Source organism: Eleginops maclovinus, chromosome 1 (assembly GCF_036324505.1).
Source record: "Eleginops maclovinus isolate JMC-PN-2008 ecotype Puerto Natales chromosome 1, JC_Emac_rtc_rv5, whole genome shotgun sequence".
Taxonomy (NCBI): domain Eukaryota; kingdom Metazoa; phylum Chordata; class Actinopteri; order Perciformes; family Eleginopidae; genus Eleginops; species Eleginops maclovinus.
In genome coordinates, this window is record NC_086349.1 from 12,953,857 (window position 1) to 12,978,416 (window position 24,560).

The 24,560-nt window shown below is 40.3% G+C and overlaps 1 protein-coding gene across 4 annotated transcripts in view; it reads right to left on the minus strand.

Moving 5' to 3' along the window:
- Positions 1-23,645, minus strand: part of clstn1 (calsyntenin 1) — a 33,888-nt gene extending 10,243 nt beyond the window's left edge. The window contains exons 1-11 of one of the 4 annotated variants that reach the window (XM_063884075.1): positions 23,383-23,645; positions 10,759-10,881; positions 7,447-7,476; positions 5,734-5,929; positions 5,071-5,279; positions 4,136-4,285; positions 3,709-3,894; positions 3,351-3,599; positions 804-925; positions 512-674; positions 102-152 (exon numbers count right to left, since the gene is read on the minus strand). In XM_063884075.1, coding sequence (XP_063740145.1) covers positions 102-152; positions 512-674; positions 804-925; positions 3,351-3,599; positions 3,709-3,894; positions 4,136-4,285; positions 5,071-5,279; positions 5,734-5,929; positions 7,447-7,476; positions 10,759-10,881; positions 23,383-23,464 — 1,561 coding nt within the window. In that variant the 5' untranslated portion in view covers positions 23,465-23,645. The remainder of the gene's footprint in view (positions 1-101; positions 153-511; positions 675-803; positions 926-3,350; positions 3,600-3,708; positions 3,895-4,135; positions 4,286-5,070; positions 5,280-5,733; positions 5,930-7,446; positions 7,477-10,758; positions 10,882-23,382) is intronic. The other 3 variants (XM_063884084.1, XM_063884092.1, XM_063884102.1) reach the window with 3 other exon arrangements.
- Between the last annotated feature and the right edge of the window lie 915 nt (positions 23,646-24,560).

The window sequence follows — 24,560 nt, forward strand, 5'->3', positions numbered from 1 at the left end:
AACAGTCACTCTAGTCAAAATGGTATGGAAATGCAGTTAGCGTGGTGGGACAGTGTGGACACATGGACATTTTTAAGGAGTAAGGGAAAGATTTGAGCAACCTGAGGTGGGCTCAGAGACTGACTCAGTGTCATTGTCATGTCCTGAGTTGTCTGTAAAGGACAGAAACAAGAGAGCAAGGAGAGACAGGGAGGAAGGTTGAGGATCTGTAGCAGAGACTTAAATGCTAAATACAAAGCCATGGTGCATCATTTGAGAAAGATGTTATAAAATAACGGGCACAGAAGTTTTAACACCAGCACTAATCAACAAATATAACAATAACAGATTATCAGGTAACATTAAAGCATGTTTAACTAGCCACCAAAACTGGCAAAGTGTTACAGAAACCATATGTGAGAGATTCATGCTTTCTTTACAATGGATTTTTGCTTCTGACTTGTATCCCACTACTGAATTATGGCTCATTTAATGTTGAAGCATTCCTCCAAAATGAAATATTGACGTTTACCTTGCCAGCAGGCACCGATGGTGAGCTGGGATTCGATCTTGGTGGAGTGCAGTGGGTAGTCCTCTGTGACCAGGAAGGGCTCAAAGGTAGTCCCATCCACAAACAGAGACACGGTGGGGAACTCAATATTAAGCACGTAGTGATGCCACTCTTTGTCACAAGCCTGCGAAGAACACGACAGAGGGAATGAAGAACTGTGAGATGGACTGTGAATAGTACGCCTACTCTTAGCTAAATGTCATGTGACGCTATCCTTCTCTGAAGACAATGTTTGTTATTAGCAGCAGCTGACCTGGTCCAGCTTCCAGTGGAACTCGGCTGGTTTGTAGTTCTCGGCCTCTGATGGATCCTGGCGGAGGAGCAGGATCAGCCGGCAGTTGTGGACGTACAGCGAGTAGTGGTGTCTGTTCATCTCTGCATGGGAGAATAGAGAGAGGAGATTAAGATAAGGACTGCCACAAATGATCATCTTCATTATCCATTATATAATATGCGTATTCTATTCTACATTAAATGATTAATGGTCTGCTTGTTTTTTCGGTCTCATACCCAAAGATACTCAGTTTAATATACTATAAAACAGAGAAAAGCAGGAAATCTCCATGTTTTCTGCTGTTTTGAATGAAAAAGGATTTATAGGATCATCTAAATACTTTAAGGTAATTTTTCTGACTAAGTGGTTAGTCAAATAAGAATTGCAGCTCCACTTTAAATTCTAAATGTTAATGTCTGTTCATAAAAGGGCCAGTGATTGTTTTTAACTGTCCGACTGCAAGAGTAAAAATGTGACATTTATTGGCCTTATTACCTTTTAATCAAAACTGGTAAAAGTCCTTAAAGGCCATGAGTTATTAGTATTATGTTAACAACAGATGACTAAACAAATGAGAACAGGACATTAGTCATGAGTGCTGTAAGTTACAAGCACAAACCTGTAGCGGTGAGTCTAATGATTAAAGCAGTTATTGCCATGGCCCTCCTTGTTATTTTACTAACAAACATGCCTCAACAGGTTATCAAAGTGGCAGAAAAGATCAATAGAAACCAATTTCCACGGCCAACAGATTTTACAGATAAATTGTTCTCTAAACTGGAAATAGAACAACAATAACAACAACAGTCAAATGTCACAACTCATCTGCACATGAACACAAACTGGCTATTAAACCTTGAAATGAGTATAAGATATGTACAGTACTTTTATCATTATGCATCTATAGGCTTAGTGTATTACAATATCTGACAAAAATCACTGAGATTATATCCTGCACTATAATTAGAGAGCGTCTGCTATAGGTTCATTTTTCAAATAGACGGTGAGGTTCCTCCATTAACAGAATTGAAAGGCTTAATCTTCCTTTCATTTAGATAAATAATATCCAAGCAACTCTAGCTGTAGGTGAGATAATCTACAACAACAACAAAAGACCACCATTTTAGGAACATAATAACATATCATGTATTTGAAGAAGGATTCTGGACTCTGGCCTGAAAATAGTTTGCTATATTGATATTTTAATTATCCATATTAGAGGGAATTTATGTAGTAACGTCCCTGCCTTGGGTGAAATGCAGCACATTAATTAAGAAGAATTAACTGTTGTCGAGTTAGGACATTTAATCAATTTCTCAACAAACAGCAAATCAATTACATTATCATTTTGAAAAATGAATGAAACATTTTTAATAAAACATCTGCTGGACCCTACATTACACAATGTAAGGTTCATGCTTTATTCTGCTTACTTTTTGGTCATAAAAGCAATACTTAGGGGTATTTAAGTGGCTGGTCAGACTCAGACACAGTGAGGCATATTAAGACTCTCTGGTGACCTCACAGGCTTGGCTATTTTTATAGATATAATTGAATAATACATTTATACAAAAAAGCTTAATTTGACAGTGAACATAAATGTCATCCCTATTCTGAGGTCGTATTTATGGTCTCAAATCTTATGTCCATGCTTCACAGTTTCAGTATTTAATATACGTTTCTGTATTAAGAGCTCAAGACTCAAAGGAGGAAGAAATGAGCCGAATGTCGAGTCATTTCTGTCTCTGTGGAACTGCGGTGAATGTTATGAATGGTGCTGCGCTCACGGGTGAGGGAGCTTCCTGTTCAGGGCACAAAGGTTGTGATGTAATCCTTTATTATATAAGCGGTCAAACAGTAGCTGATGAATAGCCTCTCGCTGTCCATGGCAGAGACTTTACAGTCAATAAGAACTACGAAGCTTGTGACCGCGTGCAAAATGTCCAACTGGTGACCAATAGGAACAGGTCAGAAAGCAGCCGGCCGAGGTGAGGAAGTTTCCATGTGAGCCAGCTGAGCATCAACACTGATGATAGCCTGAAGTTACAACATTTATATTATTGGCACATTTTCAGACACCATATGTGCTGCAAATAAGTATGCTACATTGACAGTAGATACCGGGCATTTGATTTGATACAGGGTGCTGAAATGTTCCGTTAATTGAGCGCCCATCTAGTCTTAACAATTGTTTCATGTGTTTTTTTTGTTCTTTTTCAATGTGTTTCTGGCGTTAATGTCCAAATTCCAATCAGTAGTTTTTGAGTGTATACATATTTCACATAGAAGTTCAATGTTTTATTTTAATTTGACAAATAAACAATAAAAATGTGTTTACCTTTGAGCTTACAGGGCTATGTTAATGTGTGTGATTGTGTATCGATATTTTTTGGGAATTTGAAAAAACCTTGAGATTGAAAGACGACTGCACTCCCTCACAGCCTCAGAGTCTAACTGGGGGTTTGATACAGTTCAAATGCATCTAAAATCTTGTTTTCAGAATACTATCGTCACTGGGGACGTTACCTGTCTTGTCAGAGTTGCAGAGGATGGTCTCCTTCTCGTGGGCCCCGGGGCCGTGTCTCATCCAAACAGAGATAGTGAAGGGCTCTTTCAGGCTGGTGCTCACCATGCCTTCAGGAACCTTGATGGCCTGGGTGCCGTTAAACTCAAACACCTGGTCGCTGTCGTGCCCGTTGTCTGTGGGCAGCCCGACCGTCCAGTTGGCGGAGCTGCTGGGTGCAGGAAGAAGCTCCACGGTGCCGGTGCTGGCTCCTAACAAACGAGCAAAAAGCACAAAGGCAGTAAGAAAGATGAATTGGTGTTCAGAAAAAAAAAATGGGATTCATTACTGGTAACCATTTCCAGTGGAGCAGCTACTTACCGCACAGCTTGTGCAGTGACTTCTCAGAGTAGGTATCACGGTCGCAGCCCTTTCCAATGTGGTTGGTTTCCAGTTCAATGTTGGCTCGGATGGACGTGATTGGCTCATCACAGGTCTCCAAGTGCATGCTGGGGAAAAGGGCCAGGCTGCCTGTGCCAGGCTCGTATTCAGTCCTCTTATTGAAGCCTTTTGGGTAGAAGCAGACAGCGAGAGAAGAATGAAAAGATGTCTTTCAGCACAGCACTGCTAACGTGTGAGCAGTCCATACTTGGGCTGTCAAAATCAATGACTTTATAAGAAGCACTTCCATTCTTACAAACATAATAAAGGCCTTGAGGCTTGAATGAGTGAAATAGCCTTGTTGTCAATGACATCCACCTAAGCACTGATGGTTGGAGAGTTACAGTGATCATAGGATCTGTTATACCTTGCCAGCTGGGTTTGCAGGTGGGCTTGACGCTGATCTTGACCAGAACATCCTCGGAGGCACGGTTCTTTCCACAATCGTAGGCGGTCACAGTCAGCTTGTACATGCGCTCCTTGCCGTAGCTCAGTTTCTCTGTGTTCTTGATGAAACCTGTGTGTGGTAGAAAACAATGAGAGAGCACCCTTTGTTTAATTTCAAAGCACCACCTGTGCTAGGAAAGTTATAAAATACCATTTGGGCTACTGAACAGCACGCCAAAACAGAGTCACTTTTATTTAGAAAGCTAAATACAAATGTTTGCTCAAACAGATGTACTGTCAATCTGACCGGAAAGTGCAATTTATTATCGACTTCTCTTGAGGGCCACATTAGGATATTTTTTGACTTGCCGGATGTTCCTAAAGATGCCATATTGAGAGTTCATCACCAAGCTAATGTTTACAGAGTCTGATTAGCATGCATGTGATTAAAATAAAGTGATGGAATTTATTTGAATAAGATTACATCTCATCTCAGGTTCTTTCTCTTTCCACCTCCAGCACTTATTAGCTGTCACAGTTGAGCACCTTCATCAACATAATGCACCCCACACCTTTTGTTCTGCTCATATTATCACCCGTCTGTATTCCCTTTTCTCTCAAAGCCAGGTGACAGATCCTCTGAGCCTGGTTATCTGATGTCTTTTTAACTGGATCTTTTCATTTTGTTTTACAAGAGACTCAGATAAATAATCCTTCATTCTGACATAAATGAGCGACCCCGGTGATATTTCAAGGAGACGGTCATCGAACAGCTAGACAACAAGCTGCCTTGAATTCCAAGTGACTTTGATTAAACGGATCGATGCGTGTCAATAACATCGTGGCTCTCAGGCATGCACTGTAGCTTTCCCTCGGGCATGGACAAACACAAGGCTGCTTAGTGCAGGCTCTTACCATCTTTGTCGACGGTGAAGGGCACATCAGGGGTGACGATCTCGTAGTTGCAGATTTGACTGAACTGGAAAGAGCAGTCGGCGTCCACTGCCTCCACCTTCAGGATGCTGTCATACTTCTTCCCCTCGATAACGGTGGCTTTGTAGGACTTCTCTTTGAACACCGGTGAATACTCGTTGATGTCGTTGACCTGGATGTGGACGGTTGCCCTAAAAGAGACACGCTATGTTAGGATGCTTTTGGCTGGGGGTGTTTAAAGACATTTGCTTAACCACAGTGAAATATTGTCCCACTTCAGCCACACAGTCAGCAGAGGGATTTGATAATAGTTGAGCTTTTATATGTAATGGTAAATCACACATCGACTATCCTACCATCTGCACAATCCTGTGGTTGATGTTCCGTTTTATTTTCCAGTTGGTTTCATGTGAAAGCTCAGTTTATTTGAACCACTCCAAAAAGGGTTAGGTGTGAAAGCACCCTAAAAGATGCTACAAAAACTGTTAATATCCTTTCTTTCTTCAGTGATGACTGGGAACCCTTTTTAATGATTTACAGAACTGGCTCTGCAGCCTGATTACTTCAAAACGATATCAAAATAAAAGGACACCTCAGGGTTTGGATCAGGTACAGACACTTCTGAACTGGCAGAGGTTGACTCACTTGTGGGATTTCTTCATGTTGGTGCCATCGGGACCCTCTCCACAGTCGTAGGCTTGGATGGTGAAGGTGTGCTCCTTCTGCAGCTCACAGTCCAGCTTGTCCTTGGCCCGGAGGACCCCCTCACCAGTGGACTTGTCCAGGACCACTGCCTCGAAGGGGACATTCTGCCCGTGAATCCTGAAGCCGCAAATCTCACCTGAACACGTCAAGAGCCAAAAGAGAGTTTGTTCAAATCAACTGACATCAAGAGGGACATTTTCATTTTCAAATTTAAAAAAAAAATGTTAAAAACAAAACAATAAATTCACGCAAAAAAAAAGAGAAAAAGATCAGCCACAGGTTTTGGGTGCCAGGGAGTTGTAGATTGGGGGTGGGTGGTGTCTGTGGAGGAAGCCCAAAACCACTGTCATATGGGTGAGTACTTGGGGGGGGGGGGAGTTGGGAGAGGATGTGGGACATTTAGTATCAGAAGACGGAGTGTCTTTTCCAAGCCACTAGAAAACATTGCATCCAGTCATGCAGGCAGAAACCAAAAATATATGGACAGGCATTTTACAAAAGGTACTTAAGATATTAGAAATCAAATTCATGAAGCCCAAAAGAAAGAAGATAAAGAACATTTGAGTAAAGTTAATTTATCTCTGGAATATTGTAGGATATAAACAATAATGAAGATAAATACATACTAGTTAATGAAAATATTTTGAAATAAAACGTCATGATAAGCAACAATTTAGTCATGGAAACAAACGAGACTCTTAGACAATAAAAATGTGTTTTTAAATCAAGTAATTTCTTCCTGTGTAATTTGGCCTTTCACCCAAAACGACTGCAAATGAAATCCAAATTAAACTAAATAATAAGAGAACTTCTACTGTAACCGTTTTAAAAAAATCAGCACTGGATGAGAACTGGGGTTAGAAATATCAACTTGCTTGACATCCACATCAAATGACAACTGCAGCCATGCTAATGGTGGAGATTAGTGGTGGAGAATTAACTCAAGAGATCCACTGAGGCAAAGATGCGACAACAGAAACTTTGTAGCAGAGAGAGTTTGCATTAGTTAACAATCTCAGCAGCTTTCAGTGTAAGACTTTAATGTCAGAAAAGTCCACAGGAGTCACTGTACCTGCACAGGTCTTATAGGTCACAGAGAGGCACCGCAAACATAGATGCCTTCAAGATGCTCACATTTACAGAGCTTTTATCCTCTTTAAAAACACCAATTTTAGTGTCAATTTCTACTTCAATTGTCAAGGGTGTTAGGAGTTTGTCAAATCATCATCTGTGTCCTTTCATTTTTTTACTATTTTGTAATCAAATGACTCAGAAAATTTGCTTTTCCTTCCTTTTTCTTAATTGAAAAATTGGATTGGACTAAATGGCAGCAAAGTGACTGAAAACTCCTGTTTTAAAGCAGCTTTCTGTTTCCTGGTGACAGCTGAAAAACTGTTAGGGTCTGCAAACTGCAATGGATGTCTCATGCACAGATATTTCTAAGTACAGTCAGCCCCACATCACACTTTTCATCCAGCTGTTGGAAGTCCAAAAAAATTAAGGGTGAGAAAAACAGAAAATCGAGAAAACCAAATGGGGAGATTACAGAGCATGGCGGGAGGTTCTGTGTCAAAGTGTGAATGCTGGTTTTTTTGAGTTAGTGGGTTAATAGTAAAAACTAAGCACAAGGCAGAAGAAAGAGCCCAAGATCACCTTCTTCAGTGAGAGTCACCTCAAAACTCTCTACAAGGAAGGGAGAGAAGATAAACCCAGATCAGTTAAAAGACACGTTAGAATCTCAGAGAAAACACAGAGAGGAAAGGAAGGAAACATACTCTTGCTCACAAAATGACCGACAGAAAATATGTAGTTTCCCACAAGCAAAAAGTCTTCTGCCAGTTAAAAGAATTGAATGGTTAGATAAGAAGCAAGTTGGGAGTACAGATAAATCAAATGATGAAGTGTATGAAAGGGCTTTCCAGAAGGATACGGAGAAACCAGCCGGTGGGTAAAAGTATGATCACCTGGATTAAGATTTTAGCAGCAAAAGGCGTATTTGGTGGCCTCTCCATAATATAAATATATCTTTATCATTCCATATTTTACTAGCTTGCCTGCCTATCATTTGCCTACATAAACATAGTAAATTAATGTACAGGAGCAGGATATTAAAAAAGCAAACCATGGATAACATTTATGAAGAAAAGAATATGTAAATCACTTGCTCATATATATATATACATTTACCTCATTAAAAACCACAATGCGTTACTGAGGACATTAGTTTGCATAATTTGTAAAAAAAACCAAAGAGTTCCAAGACATTTTTAACTGTAAATGAAAGTGCAAACTGAGGCATTAACTCCATTTTTCATCATGACATATTCCTTTTACTTTGGAAACAATTCCTCTTAAAGTGTGTGTTAGTAATGCGTCTTAAAGATGAAATATGAAATATACAGCCGCGGAAAAATTAAGAGACCACTTCAGTATTATCGTTGTCTCTTGTTTCGTTATTTATAGTTATTTCTTTGAGTTTAATATTTTATGTTATTGTATTGTAGAAACATCGGACACTTTTTCTCTGTGTTGGAATTCAACAGACACTGGACTGGTTGAGATAAAGATTTAAGAAAATTTGGAGTGGTCTCTTCATTTTTTCAGGAGCGGTATATAAATGGGTTGAATCAGTAAGCCCATTAAGGTGTGTGCTGCTGAACATGGCGTGCTTTTAGTGGACTTTTTTGTTTTAATGCTTTCTATGCAATAGATGTTTGCTTTAAAGCCCCATCAGGGCCTCCAGTGGGTTGGACCTGGTCATTTTGTTTTCACCTACTAAACAATTAGAAATGGATTTCACATTAGGGGCTGCTGTTCAGGGCCAGTCATGCAGCGGGAGTTACGAGCCTCCGTGTTCACCACAGCTCTAATGACCTGCTCACACCAGGGCTTCAGGAATTCCTCAGCTTTCCTCTGCTCACACAGGCCTCTCCGCTCAGATCAGCCGTCACAAGGATTGTTACGTATTGACTTGACCTGGAGTAATCATTAAACCACTAAAAGCACTAAATACATACAGTGAAGTATAATCTGAGAATATTATTGGCCAATAGATCAACATGGTCTGGCATCCATCTGCAGTTGCTGTGTTACAGAAACAAGGTTGCCTTATGTTCCGACGTGAATCCTTGTGTTCCTCACTTGTTTAGGGCACATTCCTCAATGAACAGAGCTCATTTTCAAGTTTGACTCTCCAATTGTCCTGACTGAACTCATCATTCAGATAAAGACACACTTTACGCTAGGATTACATCACTAACTCATACAGTTGATCCTCATACATGCTAAATATTCACCTTATCCACTAATCTGACTTTAGATTGGGTTTCTTTGGCATAGGAGGGGGGGGGGGTCAGCTTTACAGTTAACCTTGTTTTTGGCACAGATGGAGGGACGACGAGGAGGCTGGCAAGGCAGAGCTGGTCACCCCTGCTGCCACGTGAAGCCAGATTGCTCTCAGTCATGAGAGCGAGTTCACAGGGACATGCAATGTATTCATAAAGCCGGCCTCATCATAAAGGGAGCCCCAGCTAAAAGAAGTGGGAACACCACGCTCTGTATTCAACACTAATTTACTGTGAAAAGAGACAAACATCATGCAGAGAATGAGCCTTTAATTCATCTTCCTGCCCCTTCAGAAATGATGGGCCTCTTGCAGAAGTTGTCATCTTTAGAAACTGTGAGCTGCCAGGTCCACTTGCTCTTGGGAACAATCTGATTCAACACAGCTTTGTGAAGAATATTACATTTATTCATCTGCCTCTGACAAAGGGGCATGTGGATGTGAAAGCATCGCTTGCTAAATCCTAGAATTCATCTGAGATTTTAGAAATGATAATATCAAGTAGAGTGAGAGTGGTGAGTGTGGAGGCGCTAGCAGACACAAGATCACACGTCTCATGTGATGTGAGTTTTCCTGAGTTGAAGTGCTTTGAATCCTGGCCAGAGTAAAGCCTGGTGTGATAAAAAAAAAAACCCAGAGCAAATGTTGCCTTTGTACATAAAGCACATTAACTGTACCTCTCCCGTCGGAGGGAGAAAACATGAAAGAGCTTTTTGATCTGAATATCAAAAAGGGCCAATCTGGAGGATGTGGTAGCCAGATGTATGCCCGTATGACAGGCATCTCATAAAAATCTAAAGGCCTAATGCCATCGCGTCACATATTCACCACCCTGAGGGCATTCAATGATTATTCAACAGTAAGTGTATTCTGTCCTTCACTACTCAGTGAAACTTTTCATTTAAATTAAGATTTCATATCTAACAGAGTGCTGCAGGGATAACATATTTTTTAAAGCCAACCAGGAAGTTACCATCCCCCTGGTTCCCCGACAAAAAGCTCCTGAAATATTTCAAACTTCATGGATACCGTTTTCCATGAATTTTGAGTCTCATGCGTGTAGGATTTACTGACATGTGTTATGTCGTAGAACAAAATGTGAACATCTATTGTCGTGTTAACAATCAACCTGATTGAAGCTATCTCACCAAAAACAAAACAGCATTTGCTTTGGGACCAGGAACCAAAAGTAAATAACTAATGTAAACTAAAATAGCAAACTCATTTTTGAGTTTAAGGACTCCTCTCTGCTGCTGTTAAGAGTTCTACCACAGAAAGACTGGAACACCATGAATACAGAGAGGCCCTCCTACTGTACTCATGATGTTAAAGCGGATGCTGTGGTTACATCTGGTGTTGAATTGATAAGTTCAGCTTTTTTTGGTGTTGTTTGAATACTAAAAATACAGTTTATAAAAAGTCCACTGTGAAACTAAAATGACACTTATATGACTCATTGATGAACAGTTTTTCTGCATCCATTACATGTAACACATTCTCAAAGCTTTGATGGTACAGCACAGTTAGTATGTGTCCTTCTTCTGCTGTAAATGAGTCATTCCGAGAGAAGCGAAGCGGAGAGTGAATGAAAAGCAGCAGCAGCATTAAACCTCCTCTCTCACCTGCGTAGCGTAGAGGAGCGTCCTTGTCCAGTGCAATTAGAGGAGGGTCCAGGAGTACTTTGTCATCGTTTTCCGTTACGATCCCGTGGTACGTCGTCTCGATCCATGGTTTGTGCTTATTGACTGTGAGGAACAAAGAGAGGAAATGTCAGTGCCTATTTCCAAAAAGTCAATACAAATCATTTCTGTTCCAAAGGGCATCTTCATTTTCCTTTCACCAGAACTACTTAGCAATTAGAATTTTTTTTGTGCGCTTTTAATAACAATGTCCTATTCAGTCTTTGTCTGAATGTCTTGTCGGGCTGTAAATGATGTTGTATTGCCGTTATTTCTTAACCAAGTCTGAGAGTAAAACCCCTTCCTCAATGACATTACCTGTAAAAAATTATAAAGAATGAGAACTTTTTTTCTGAAATGCAGATGAGAGAACATTTTTAATGAGGTTTTGGAAGATTTTATATTGCATTGTTGTAAAGGCACAATATTCTCCATCCTACAATATACTGATAATATATGGTTTGATTTATCCATCCTGAAGACAGGAGAATTTTATGCAGGGACTTTCTACGGCAGTAAAGTTAGAGGAAACAGACTAAACCACCATCCATATCAGTTCATGGCTTCTGACGGGATCATCAAAGGAGCAGTAGTTTTGCTGTTTACAGCTTTTAGTGTGCTAGTCGGGCTGGGAAGCATCCCAGCTGCAGACAGGACTCTGTTGTAGCTGGCGTTTGCAGAAAAAGCTGCAGTGAGAGACAGATTTGGGCTGGCTCAGAACACAGCGTTGATGCAGGGGATATGCAGCTCTCTTACAGCCAATATGTGCTCACTCCAGAAAAAGAGGAGATCATGGTGTTACTGTGCTACTGATCTGCAAAAGCAATGCTAACTCTGGCTGACAGAGCATTGTGGGAAACCGAAATAGGTAACCCGAACCGGCACATTTCCTGAAGGCAGGAAAGTAACAAAAGAGCTGGCAAAAAAGTGTATAGCTGTATACACACGTTTAAAATTAAACTACATATAAAAAAAGAGCAATTAGTTATACAGCAATGACAAACAGGCAGTTTTTTTTAAACGTGGGCTTAGTTTTTAATTATCATAGCTACTATGTATTAATAATGTCATGTGGCAAACTCTACTCTTCTAAACTGTGGTTTGAATAAAAGTAACTTCTCATTTTTATTTTAGGTTTAGAAATGCACAGTATGACCAGCTTCATTACAAACTGAAGCACATCCTCCAGCCCATGTTTTTCTAATTCTCACACAATGACACACTTGAAAATGCATCTCAACAAGCAAAATTAAATAGCGAGTGGATTAAAAAGTGTACTTCAAAAGGCCGGTGCCCTTCAAGAATTTGCTGAGGCTACCAAACCGTGCGCTCATAACGCTTCCATTACGGTATATGGTCTGCAATGTTGTCTATAAAAGTAATGTACTCATCATTTAACACCTACAAGTTTTGTAAGTCGTTTCTCATCTCTGACCCAGAATGCTCGCCCAAAAGATAAGAAGACGAAGAAGAGGAAGAGATAGAGTAAGAGGAAGATGAAAAGAAGAAGTAGAAGAAGACAAAGACATCGTTAAATGATCCTTGAGGGGAGGTAACCAAACACCCTAACTAAAATACATTTTGCATAGTTAAGTAAATCCATTGTTGTGCTGCAGTAAGCCTCAACATTACACACTCATCATCTGACGAATAGAAAGCATTCAATAACACAAACTGTGCCACAATTATATTAGGAGCTTCAAACAGAAACCAGAAAAAAACTAAAACATTATGTGGATGATCTAAGGCGACTTGTGTCAGGCTGCCGAATCCAATTTCAGAACATTTAGTATAATTCTCAGTTATTACACGATCAACTAAAAATAATGATAAGCTACTTGCACAGGATTGGACGGGATGTGTGCAACACAGTGATTTAGTTACCCATCCATTTATTGTTTAAATGAGAAGTAAATATGTTCTTATGGCTTAATAAACAACGTACGTGCTGCAGCTTTAAATCATTTAATTACGCTACAATTGTTGATTGATTATTCAAAACCATGGCTGTACAATTTTACAATTGCTTGTCTTGGCAAGAAATAGATATTATGTACTACATGTGGTGAGAACAAGTATTTTGGGATAATCTTGACCTACGTTAGCAGTGCTTAGTAAGAACGTGTTGCTTTGTTTGCCAGAGATTTAGGATTGATCCATCCCAATAAATCGACTTTACTGAGCGTCTTGTGACCTGAAGAGAAGTGGATGACTTTAGGGAGATTGCCCAACTACTCTAATAATCTGCTTTAGCCTCGACAGAGTCGACTGTTCGCCAGGTCACATGTGTGCCTCCCACTCATGAGTTGCTCATGGCCTTCAGCACCGACGAGCAGTGAACCAGGACCAGTACTGAATGCTAAAATGTCAAGCCACATGCTCAGAGCTCCTGCAGGTTTATGCAAAACATATCCTCCTAATTCTCACCAGGAATACTGGCTGCCTGTGCCCTTCCTGTATGGTGTAGTTTAATATCATTTCCTATAGTCTAAAAAGTCCTTCAATTTGATTAGCACCTTTTTCAACCTGGACTAAGAGCAAGAAAAAAAGCTTTAGTTTAGAATGTGCATCTCATACACTGTAAAAACTGTCTGACAAAGACACACCAATTCCAAAGTATGGTCTGAGATGGGCATCACAGATCAATAAAAAAAATGACATAGCTAATGCAGATATCCCCACAGCTGGTACCCCCACAGATTACGGCTGAGCTGTAAATGCGACATTGGTGTATGGGAAAAAAGAAGACAGACCCAGGCTTTTGACAAATTGAACGCAAACCGCCATAGCACCGGTTAAATTCAAAGCCCCTCTCACTCAAACAAACCTCTCATGAAATGGCTTCTAAAGCACACTTTTATTTAAAGCGTCAAACTCTCTGATACATTGTGTGAAATTGCCAACAAGGCCCTTTTGACAAGATGGCTTCATCATCTGCCTGCAAGCCCTCTGAGAATGGGAAGAGCGTGTGTTGCCCTGTGAACATTTGACTGAGCATCAAAGAAATCATTTTCACGAAATACTGGTCCATCCTGGAAAGTGATATTTATTACACACTACCTACAAGTTAGGATTTCTGCGATTATAAAGGAGAGACTCTGTATTGTAATCTCTTTTTTTACGGGAGGGGAGGCTTTAGTTTAGGATCTAAAATGGAATGAGATTAGGAAAGGGGCTTTGAAATGTTTGAGGCAGACTGAGAAGGAAGCCGCTGCTGCAGCACTGAGGATGCATGGTGTAAGAGACTGACATTTTCTCAATCTAACTTAATTAGAAAACCGATTCATCTAATGCATCGCAAACCCACTACTCGCCCAATTACAACCCGCAGACTCAGTTCTTCTCTTACACAGAAGCAGATCATTCAAGAGGATCTCTTAGCTTCTAATAAATAATCAACATTAAACTGATTAGGACCCTTCTTACGCAGAGCAGAAGATGCTTGGGAAAATGTGTTTGTTGTGTCTACTGTAAATTACATTATGTCTTCATTTTGTATTGAAATAGGCCTAATACAGATGAGTGTCACATGCATATTTATTATAACCCGCTTCATTTATTTAAAAAAATTCAATAGTGACAAATCCCCATCACAGAAGAAGTCACAAATGTAGGTGATTTGTTTGATGAAAAGTCACAAATCTTTATTCAAACAACTGGAAGCAGAGAATGGGTGTCAACTTTTGCTTGATAAGTGGTTTGAATTTATGAAGTAGGCTATACGTTATTGCAGATTATTTTTCTAAAAGATTTATCGTTTCAGCTCTGATCTCACGAAGAATGGCCAAAGAGATCACAGTGCTTAGCCTTATCCTCACATGTTCAATTTAAGGTGGTCGGAACAATGTGGGTCAATGTTACGGCAAGAAAAAAGGAATGATTAACTGTATCATCTCAGCAAACAAAATGGAAGATAAAAACAGCTAAATGATGCTGTGAAAATCAGCCAACTCATAAATATGTATATGGAAAATAAGTGTTGAAGAAAGTAATGCTGTTGCCATACATTTTCAACGTGCAAGACCCCCTCAGGAGCTAACAGTGCGGGTGAATAAGCGAAAAAACAACGATAAAGGGAGCCCGCTACAAAGATCATGGCACAGCACACACCGCTCATTATGGGGTTAAAGATGTGACTTCACTACAGTGACTCACCATCCTATTTCTAGCCCAGCGTTCCATTGACCTCTGTATAAATATTACATGTAGAGTATGGATATAAAAACACAGATATAATAGGCGGATGTTTTGCCTCTTTATAAGTTACAGATATTAACCCGGTAGGATGAACCATATCTATAATGTCCCACTGCAAATTAGCCCTTCTATATATCCACTACCAAACAAATCAAGTCACAACTAAATCCTTTCAGAAGCCTTTAACAAATGATTGATAACAGACAAAAATCACACACACATACATCAAGCCCCGCAGCGGCAGATGGCTGGCCTGGCAACGCAGTACAGTATGTGGTATGAAATCCTGTTACGCAGCAAATAAAGCCACTGACACTTAATCCCATAATGAGATGCGTCTACTTCATTCAATGACAAGGTCAAGCGACGAGCCAGACATCAAACAAAGCAAATGATACCGCCAACTTTTTACTATCCGTATCTAACGATGAGCATGTCACAACGATACGAGTTCAAATGTCCGGCCAACCCCGGGATCCACTTTAAATAAACATGATGAACAGAAGAGAGAGCGAGCAGAAACATGGCTCACTTAGGATAAAGTAGGACCTGTGAATGTGTTTGCCAAGTTGTGCCGTGCCAAGCCATCTACTGATCAGCTCTGTGTCTTCAGACCACAGGAGACATTTTAGAGACATTAAATGCTTTTAAATAAATTGGTTTTAATGTGATGCGTGCTTTGGCATGTATTTCTGTTGCATGGGCCATTGTTTGTGCCAATGAAGCATAGAGGAAGTGATCGTGATCCTCTGTCCTGATATCTTGATAAATAAACACCAAGATACCAGTTCATCAGGTTCACCTAACTAATACAACTATCCTGCAATAGATCTGTTTTTGTGTTGATGATAGGAAGTCATGGAAACGTGATAACCAGATGGAAATGTGAAGTATTTTTTTAGTTTTGGTTACGTATTCTTCTTTTTGTGTTTCTGTATGAACCCCTTACCAAAGCAAATCCCTCGTATGTGTAAACCTACCGGTACTTGGTGAACAAAACCGATTCTGAAATCATGAATTGCCTCTAGGCCCATTATTGTGTAGGGAAAGGGCTTGGTCTTCCCTTGTTGATATACATTTACAGTGAACCTAATATTGTGGGAACTGAGTGTGGGTTTATTTTAAGCTTGATTTTGTTCGCAGTGGGTTTGTATAATTCAGGCATGTGTGGTTGGTTGAAGAGGGGAAAGTTACTAGCTTTATTATCTTACCATTATATTTGAATGTCATTTCCACAATTATGATCATGATTGTTGTTGTTTTTTGTACTTTAAACAATATCCTGCAATAAACAACCCCAAGCCATAATGTCTTCTTGATATAATGCTTTTTTGATCAGTTTAATCAGCAACTTCTGTGCTAGTCTTGCCACTGATTTACAAACAGGGACAATAAATGGTCTTGTATTGTTGGGGCTAAATGTTTCTCTTTCCATAGAATTTTTTGTGGATTTTCCCCTTACCACAATATATCGACAACAAAATGAAAACTATAAAACTCCCAAGTTAATATTTTCTTCAGAGCTCCCAGTGATACACCATAGATGCTTCCATTATGACCCAAAGAACCGGGTGACCCCACTGACCATTCAGCGTGGACACAAAGACAAAGCCTCTATATGGTTGCCTAGCTCTTTTATTGACACCTAACTCTTACAGTTTGACCTATTAACCGTGATGAAACACTTCCTGCGAGAATTTTAGTGGCACAATAGGTCCTGCTAATCCTGATATTCAACAGGAAGCCTGTACACACTCCCTCTCTGCTACTGCTGTGATGTCTCCTCTTCATGGAGATGAAAATTAAATCAGCCTGCCTCCATTACGCTGGTTAAAAGCATTGCACGTGTACTGTAAACCCTCACTACGGCCATGAGCGTTACCAAATACAATGATACCAGACTGTTCACAGGATACTGGTCACCCTGGGAGAGCCAGAGAAATGAACCATAGCTGTCCAGAGTATAGCAACCTCGCTGCGGCAGATGATCGGGCTGCAATTATCAGATGAAGCCTGATAAGGCCTGGGAACCTCTGAGGGCATGTTGCGTAATCATGATGGTGCAGCAAAGTGTCAGGAGACGCGTTGAAGAGCTCCGTTCATCGATTCAGCTAACATCTAACCTTTAATGTCTGACAGCCTGGTAGCCTTTATCATGTTTGAATACATTCAAATGTAAGCTGCAGCCCGCTCTAGGGCGGGTCCGCTACCGAGCAACTCTTAACTCTTTAGTGCAATAATTCAAGTCGGTATTTGGAACCATTTTATTACCTGGTGATTTACGAGTAGATGTCCTTAGTGTTTTCGGTTTATATTTTAGTATGTACTTTCTACTAAACTATCCTACTTCCTGCAAACACTGTGAAAATGTAAGCATGTGTACACAAATCCCAATATGAGCAGCTGGTGCATGTGTTTAACTTTGATTAGTAATACTGCTATGGGTTTGCAAATGTGTGATTACCCGAAATAATTAATAACTTAGAAGATTATTAGCCAAACCTGCCAATTACAGGTAACATGAGTGGCAGCATGGTCTACAAGCAGTGTGCCGGCTGACTTGTTCTCTCTGTCTGAGACTAAATAAAGCCTCTCTGTTGCCAGGATATTTGTTCATATTTGTCCCATTAGCGGCAGAAGGACAGTGAAGAAGCGGGAAAGCAGTGCGTGTGTTCAGGTGATAGTCAGACTTTGAGGTGTTTCAGGAAGACGACACAAAAAACGTGAAGAATTTGAACAGCTTCATAACGAAATCCAAATACAGAAAAATATCCAAAATGCACCAACATCAACTCAGTGTGTATGAGCAGAAGGCAATTACAGTTATGGATTTCTAACTGCTCTGCTCGTGAGAATAAGAGCTTTCAACCTCAACCAGCAGCTTCAGGAGTATCAAACAGAGACAACCGAAGTTGCAGCCAAGCGGGTGAACGTATGAGGTGAATGCAAATCCGAGTTACGCAACGACTTCAATCATGCTGGCGAGTGGCTCTCTTAACTCGTGGCTTGGGAATAATCAATGGACAATTTGCTCACGGTCTGAAACAGACGGCACACTTCTCTGTTTGTCTTTACAAGCTCCTCAGCTTGTTGACGCAAGCCACCTCCATCACAGACAGGGGACTGTTCTGCGGAACCTTTTAAAGGAAACCCAGACCTCAGGGGCCCTCACTCCCAGAACACCCTGCTCACACAGGAGAGCCTCTCAGTTTCCCTGCCAGGCAACAACATTTGTTTGTCCTCTATAGGCAGTCTCCAATGCCCGACAGAACGAACACACCCTCTTTACGGCAGCAGTGCTCCTCTGAAGAGGGGGGTTGGGAGAAGCAGAGCCTTGAATGCAACTCAATCACCTCTCTGTGAGAGCGGCACAAAAGAGCCAGTGAGAGCGAAGCAGAGAGAGTGAGACGGGTGGAGCTCTGCGCAGGGTGCAGCTGACCTGCTGCTGCAGGTAATGCTCTCTTTGGTTACCCGTTTCCCAGGGAGCCTGTATAATAATCTGGGAACACCCAAATTCGAATCATGACAGTGCCAGTTTTTACCTGGAAACAATGGGAGCAGGTAACAGAGGCAGGTTTAAAACCGGTTTGCTCTAGTATTTGTAACAATCTGCAATAATAATATACAAAATGGATAAAGTTTTTATTGTATCCCTTTAAAAAATTGACATTAACAACGAAAAGGGGAAGTTTTTCCCAGTACTTTTTGTGAATTTGGATGGTTTATTGCAATATCTTCAAAATATTCTGATTGTGTAAATTGATGACACTTAAAGGTTCCATAGAATGGGAAACTGTATTTACCTTGGCATAGTTGAATAAGGAGAGTTCGTTACATTGAATTGACATACTGTGAACTCAACACCATTGTTTCCTCCTTCACGTGCAAATCATGAATATGCATATCACAGCGGTAAAACGGGCGAATTACAACAATCCCTGTGTGTGACGTCACACACGGTAGTCCAGCCCCAACATTTGCATACACCAGCTACTGGAAACACTAACGCCAACACTTACCACTCCGTAACGTTGCTCTCCAATCTCCGACCCACTGGCTGTTCTTCAAATTCATCCGTTTCCTCCTCCGATAAAGGCTCAAACATGTAAGGTTGGATGCCAATAGCCTCCATGGTTCATCTCTCAGAGTTTTGCAAACTTCACTTACTTCTGTGGGCTCTGAGGCAGCCATGGATTGCTCCTTGTAAACCAGTCAATCAGAGCAGAGCTCATCATAATTATTTAAACGAGCCCCAAATAAGAGAATTCAGCTTGTTTCCTTCTAGGACCAAATCATAGGGTTGTAAATGGGACTGTAAAACGCATCTGGAATTTTTTAGATCAACTAAAGTTATATACCTTCTTTGTAGACATCAGAGAACAATTTAAAATACCAGATAGACGCTTTCTATGGCACCTTTAATTGAGCAGACTTTTCAACTGATCCATATAATTACAGAAAAAGAGGATGAATTTATTAAAATCCTGGATTCTGATTATTTCTCATATTGTTGTTTTTTTTTACTTATCTGAATTATACTTTTGCTCTGTAGTTCTAATTCATAAAATTAGTGCCAGAGGCTCATGTGAACACTAAACTCTTTCCTGGTGGCTAACACAACTTCCCAGTCATCTGGCGCAACTTAATATTCACAACTGAATGACCCATTCTTGACAGTTCACTGATTCCATTCAGTCCGCTAAAGGCACCGATGAGAGGAAAGTCACCAGCGACCCAAATGGAGTCCACTATTCTCATGGCCTCATCTGTCCAGCACTTAGTGGCAAATTACCAAAAATGAAATGCTTCAACAAATTAGCACATTCAGGGATTATCTCATTTAGACATTCTTGAGGGGCTTCAGTCGCAATACTTCGAACAGTGAACACATTGTGACTTGCTTAGTCAACATCCCGACCTCTGAAGTCTGGCCCTAAAAGCCCTTTGTTCCTCTGAGAATTCTCTGAATAAATACTGCAATAATGCAAGAGTTAAACAGTAGGAACAGGGCCCGTGTGGGGCGAGCAAACTGTAACTCTGGGAAATACAGGGTGAAATGTTTGGAAATGGATCGATCAATTTTAAATCCCTATTTATGAATGCATTTCTAAGTCCTGTTTGTCAAAACAATATTTAATCAAATACAGTCAAATTGTGAATCAGAAATCTTGCATCAAAGAAGATGTTGAGGGCTATAAAAAGGCCATTACTTACTGACAATGGGTCTACTTACTGGGAATACTGCAAAATTCATCCTGAACAAACCACTTATATGGGTCATCTTGAGGTAGGCCTATTCTTCAAATATTATTACTGCCATCAATGAGAACAAAAAAAGCAAAAATGTTATCTTGCGAATGATGCGCTCTGTGAGTCCTTCTGGTTTGTCCAATGACTGCTTGTGATAAAGCCATAAATCTCGTAGTGGCAGGCACTGTGGAATATGTGGAGCAGATCACTAAACATCAAATGAAATGGGTCCTTTCTATCAAATCCACCTAGAGTGATGCACTGTTGACAGCTGACATTTCTGTAAACCAGATATCAAAAGACATGTTCGAAGTGAAGCATCTGAAATAAACTGATTTCTGTCACCCGCTACACCCTGTTGATATTTAGAGATGTTATTTCTGAGGAGATACAAGTCTGCAAACTGGCGCTCAACGATGGAATACAACAGAGTTATGGGATCTGCATGGGAGAGTGGAACAATGCAGACATTGTCAGCAGTGTGCATCCACATAGTTTCTGTTTGCCATAACATAGCAAAATGACTTACGTAACACAGCTGGGAGGTTAAGGGTTAGAATAGGGTTTCAGATTGTCTATAACAAATACAAAATGTGAGACATTTTGATGGGGTTAATGCTACATTTTGTTACTAGAACCCTCTAATCAATAGATGTAGCAGTGTTGTGTTATGTGTTTCATCAGCCAGACAAAAGGATTCAACAAATATTGGTTTTTGAAGGCCAGTATCAATAATGTATACGAGAATGTCGCTGATGGTCACAACCTCTGAGGTGGGTTTTCAAATATTGACCTGATACATTGCTCTGACCGTAACTGATGTGTGATTTTAAATGGATCAATAGTTTAGGCTTCTCCAATGAATGCAAGATGAGGAAGACGTGAAGAGAAAACTTGCATCTATAATGTGTACTTTACTGCAATGTGAGGGGAACGCATATGTTAACTCAGCGCCGCAAAAAGCGAGGCATCCAATTTGTTCAACTAGAATTACCTAATTCAATGATGAATGGGCCAAGCAACTTCCCAGCAGCCAGCTTTTCCTTTGTCTGGCTTTGTCTGGAGGGAAGCTCATGCATTTCAGCAGACTTAATGTTTGACTCTAGAACACGAAGTCAGCCAGCAGCTGCTGCTTGTAACAGCAAAATAAAAAGATTACAAGGACCAGAACTTGAAAAGGAGACAATAAAACGTTATCAAAAATAAGAACAAAAACTATAGTTAAGTGATTAAAGCCCAAAATGCTTTGAGATTCAACAGGCTGCCACAGAAAATGTGTTTGCACCAGTTTTACACACACTGACATTTCCTGGCAGGCATTGTAATGAATCATAAAGGCTAGGTACGAACTTTCATGTATCAAAAACACATTTTTTCAACAGATCCAAAAGGGTTGTTGTAGCCATGTCATCAGTGATGAATATCTGTAGGTGAACAGCTGAGCAGCGAAACATCTCTTGGGAAGGTAAATTCACCAGAATGTGCTTAAGCTCAGTCTGTTCCTGAAGTCATAAGATCAGATAGATTACAAACTAAACATAACTTGAAGCGCACACTATTCAGATCAATTCATCATCTGCTGCAATACTGTATCATAGAAATAGAATCTACCAGCCATGAAAACTTTAACCTAAACTGAAAGTGACGTGCAAAATGAGCCGGTGACCTTTGGTTATTAAAGATAAGCCCTCACCAAGATGGTGGATTCCCAAGTCTCTAGTGCTGATAAGAGCTGGGAAGTCAGCAGGTGCACATTTCAAAACACACTTTGCTCTAACAAAGCCACATTTTCACTGCTTTAGGCCTTTTTTCCCGATAGATCAAGATATAAATTAAGGTACTGCTTTACAAATGGAAGGCTCCCGGTGCTGGGCATTCCCAGCTGCCTGACATGGCAACTGGGGAAAATATGGCTGGATGGGATGCCCTTATGCAGTCAAATTTTATGGGTATACATTTCCTTTTCATGGTCTGTTCGTTGGGAATAAAATGGGTTTAACATTTGAAAAACACACTGGCCTCCAGCAATAGTGGCTGCCCAGACATGCTGACATGGCCAGTGACTAATATGCACCTGCCTTTACACACCCTGAAACAGGAAACTCTGGGAGGCCAGTGGATTGGGTTTAATGTGAAAACACAGTCTATAAATCCATGCAGTGAGGGCGAGCTGCTGTAAGGAGGGAGGTGGACCGCCCTGCAGCAAATAAAGGCATGTCTCTCCTCAGTGTGGGATGAAGTCCATCGGTGACATAGCAAAGCGCAGTTTCACTTTGAGCTATTATATAGTCTCTGATCACAAGAAGGCCCAGACCTACCGAGAGGTTTTTTTTGTAGTTAAGCCTGTGATCCCACCACATACATAAATAAACCCATCGACAAAACAGGGGCTGGTGAAGAGGATCTGCAATGCGTAGCCAACCAAGCTCCGTCCTGGTGCGACCACACAACGTTGCCAAACCTATAATTAGGCTTAGTAAAAGAAGAATGAACCTTTGTGCTTTAATAACACAGAATCTTAAATAAAAACACTTGAAGTGAACATATCATCACTCGCTTTAAAAACAGGTGTACTCAAATATATATTTTTTTAAAACCGAGATGAGTACAGGAAGTACCAGACACAAGAAACGTATACAAAAATAATTTTACGAAGTCTGCTGAGGGTGATTGTATGTCTTATGCCATTTTATTAAGTAGCGAGTGAAACAACTCAATGGACCAAAAATAGACTTTATGCAATGACAGAAGGGGGTCGTTTCGTGGCCTTATCTCTGAAGTAGCCTATTTTGAGTTTCCATGCTTTATTAATAAATCTCACATATAAATAAAAACAGTAACAGTGACATTACAATGTGTACATTAAGGTTTGTAAAAGGTTACAATTGATGCAGTTTCGCGGGATGCACTTGCTGGCACCGGGGAGCTGCGGCTCCAGAGATGACCATCCCTGAGCAGGTTCCTGAACATCCCTAAGCAACGCACTGCCTTACGTTCGTTTGAAACCCTTATCGCCTGGCAACAACCGGTGGAACTGCTACATTTTGACCGTTTCCAAAGAGAACCTAGTGTGTCACGGACAGGCAGACACAACACAACAGGAGATAAATCCCAGCTTACCTTTAGCTGCCTCCACCGCACATAATAGTCCGAGGACCAGTCCGACAGCGGATGCAAATGGTGTATTCCCTCGGACCCGCATCCCGATTTCAAGTTCAACCGCAGCGAATTAAAAAAAACAACCTTCTTCTTCCCAATTCAGCCAGGCGGAATGTTTCTCCCACAATAAAAATAAAATCCAAAAGATGAGGTTACCACGGTATCTCTAAGATGGCCGTCGTCGCCGCCGCCGCTCTGCTCTTCAATCACCGCTTCTCTCGCAGTTTTGCAGCTCGCTGCGTTCAGGGACTGTAGGGAATTTGAAATACACGTCCCGAGCGCATTGATTCATTCTGTCTGCTGAGTGTAGGAAGACTTTGTTACAAGTAAAAGTCCTGCAATCAAAATGTTACTCTAGTAAAAGTACACAAGTTTAACCATCAGAATATACTTAAAGTACTAAAAGAAACTCATTATGCAGATTGGTCCATTTCAACATAATATATTGTATATGTCTTTATTGTAATCATTGATTAATTAAAAAGTTATCAAAACTTGAAATGGTGCAGTTAGTTGTATAGTTTATACTATTTATACTTTGAAAGTTGCAGGGTAGCTTGTATAAGTTAATATAGGTGTAACTAAAATCTTATTAATTATTGTTGATTATATGTATCATCATTAATCAAAATCTGCCAAGTAACTAAAGGTATTCAATAAATGTAGTTGAGTAAAAGTACACCACATACCTCTGAATTTTAGTGGAGTAGAAGTACAAACTAGCAAAACTGAAATACTCAAGTAAAGTAGAAGTCCCTGATAAATTGTACTTAGGTACAGTACCTGAGAAAATCTACATTACTCAGCACCACTGGATATGAGTAGTCCTACAGATTTGTTTTAAGTTTCTCTTAATGTGCCTACGATCATCAGAAAAATATTTGACTATTTTGCTGTTTTTAAAATATGGAGATTTCCTGTTTTTTCTCTGTTTTATATCATATTATACTATATCTTTGAGAATGGACGGACAAAAAATAAATCTTATGACGTCAACTAGGGATGGAAGTTGAGTACTATTTTCTTTGTGCTAAACTATTGTTGATATTGTGGAACACAAGCCCAAGCACACTGATTCATTTTCAGAATTAGCTTAAGGCCAGGTATGAGTAGGCCTACATATGCAAATAATTCGACGT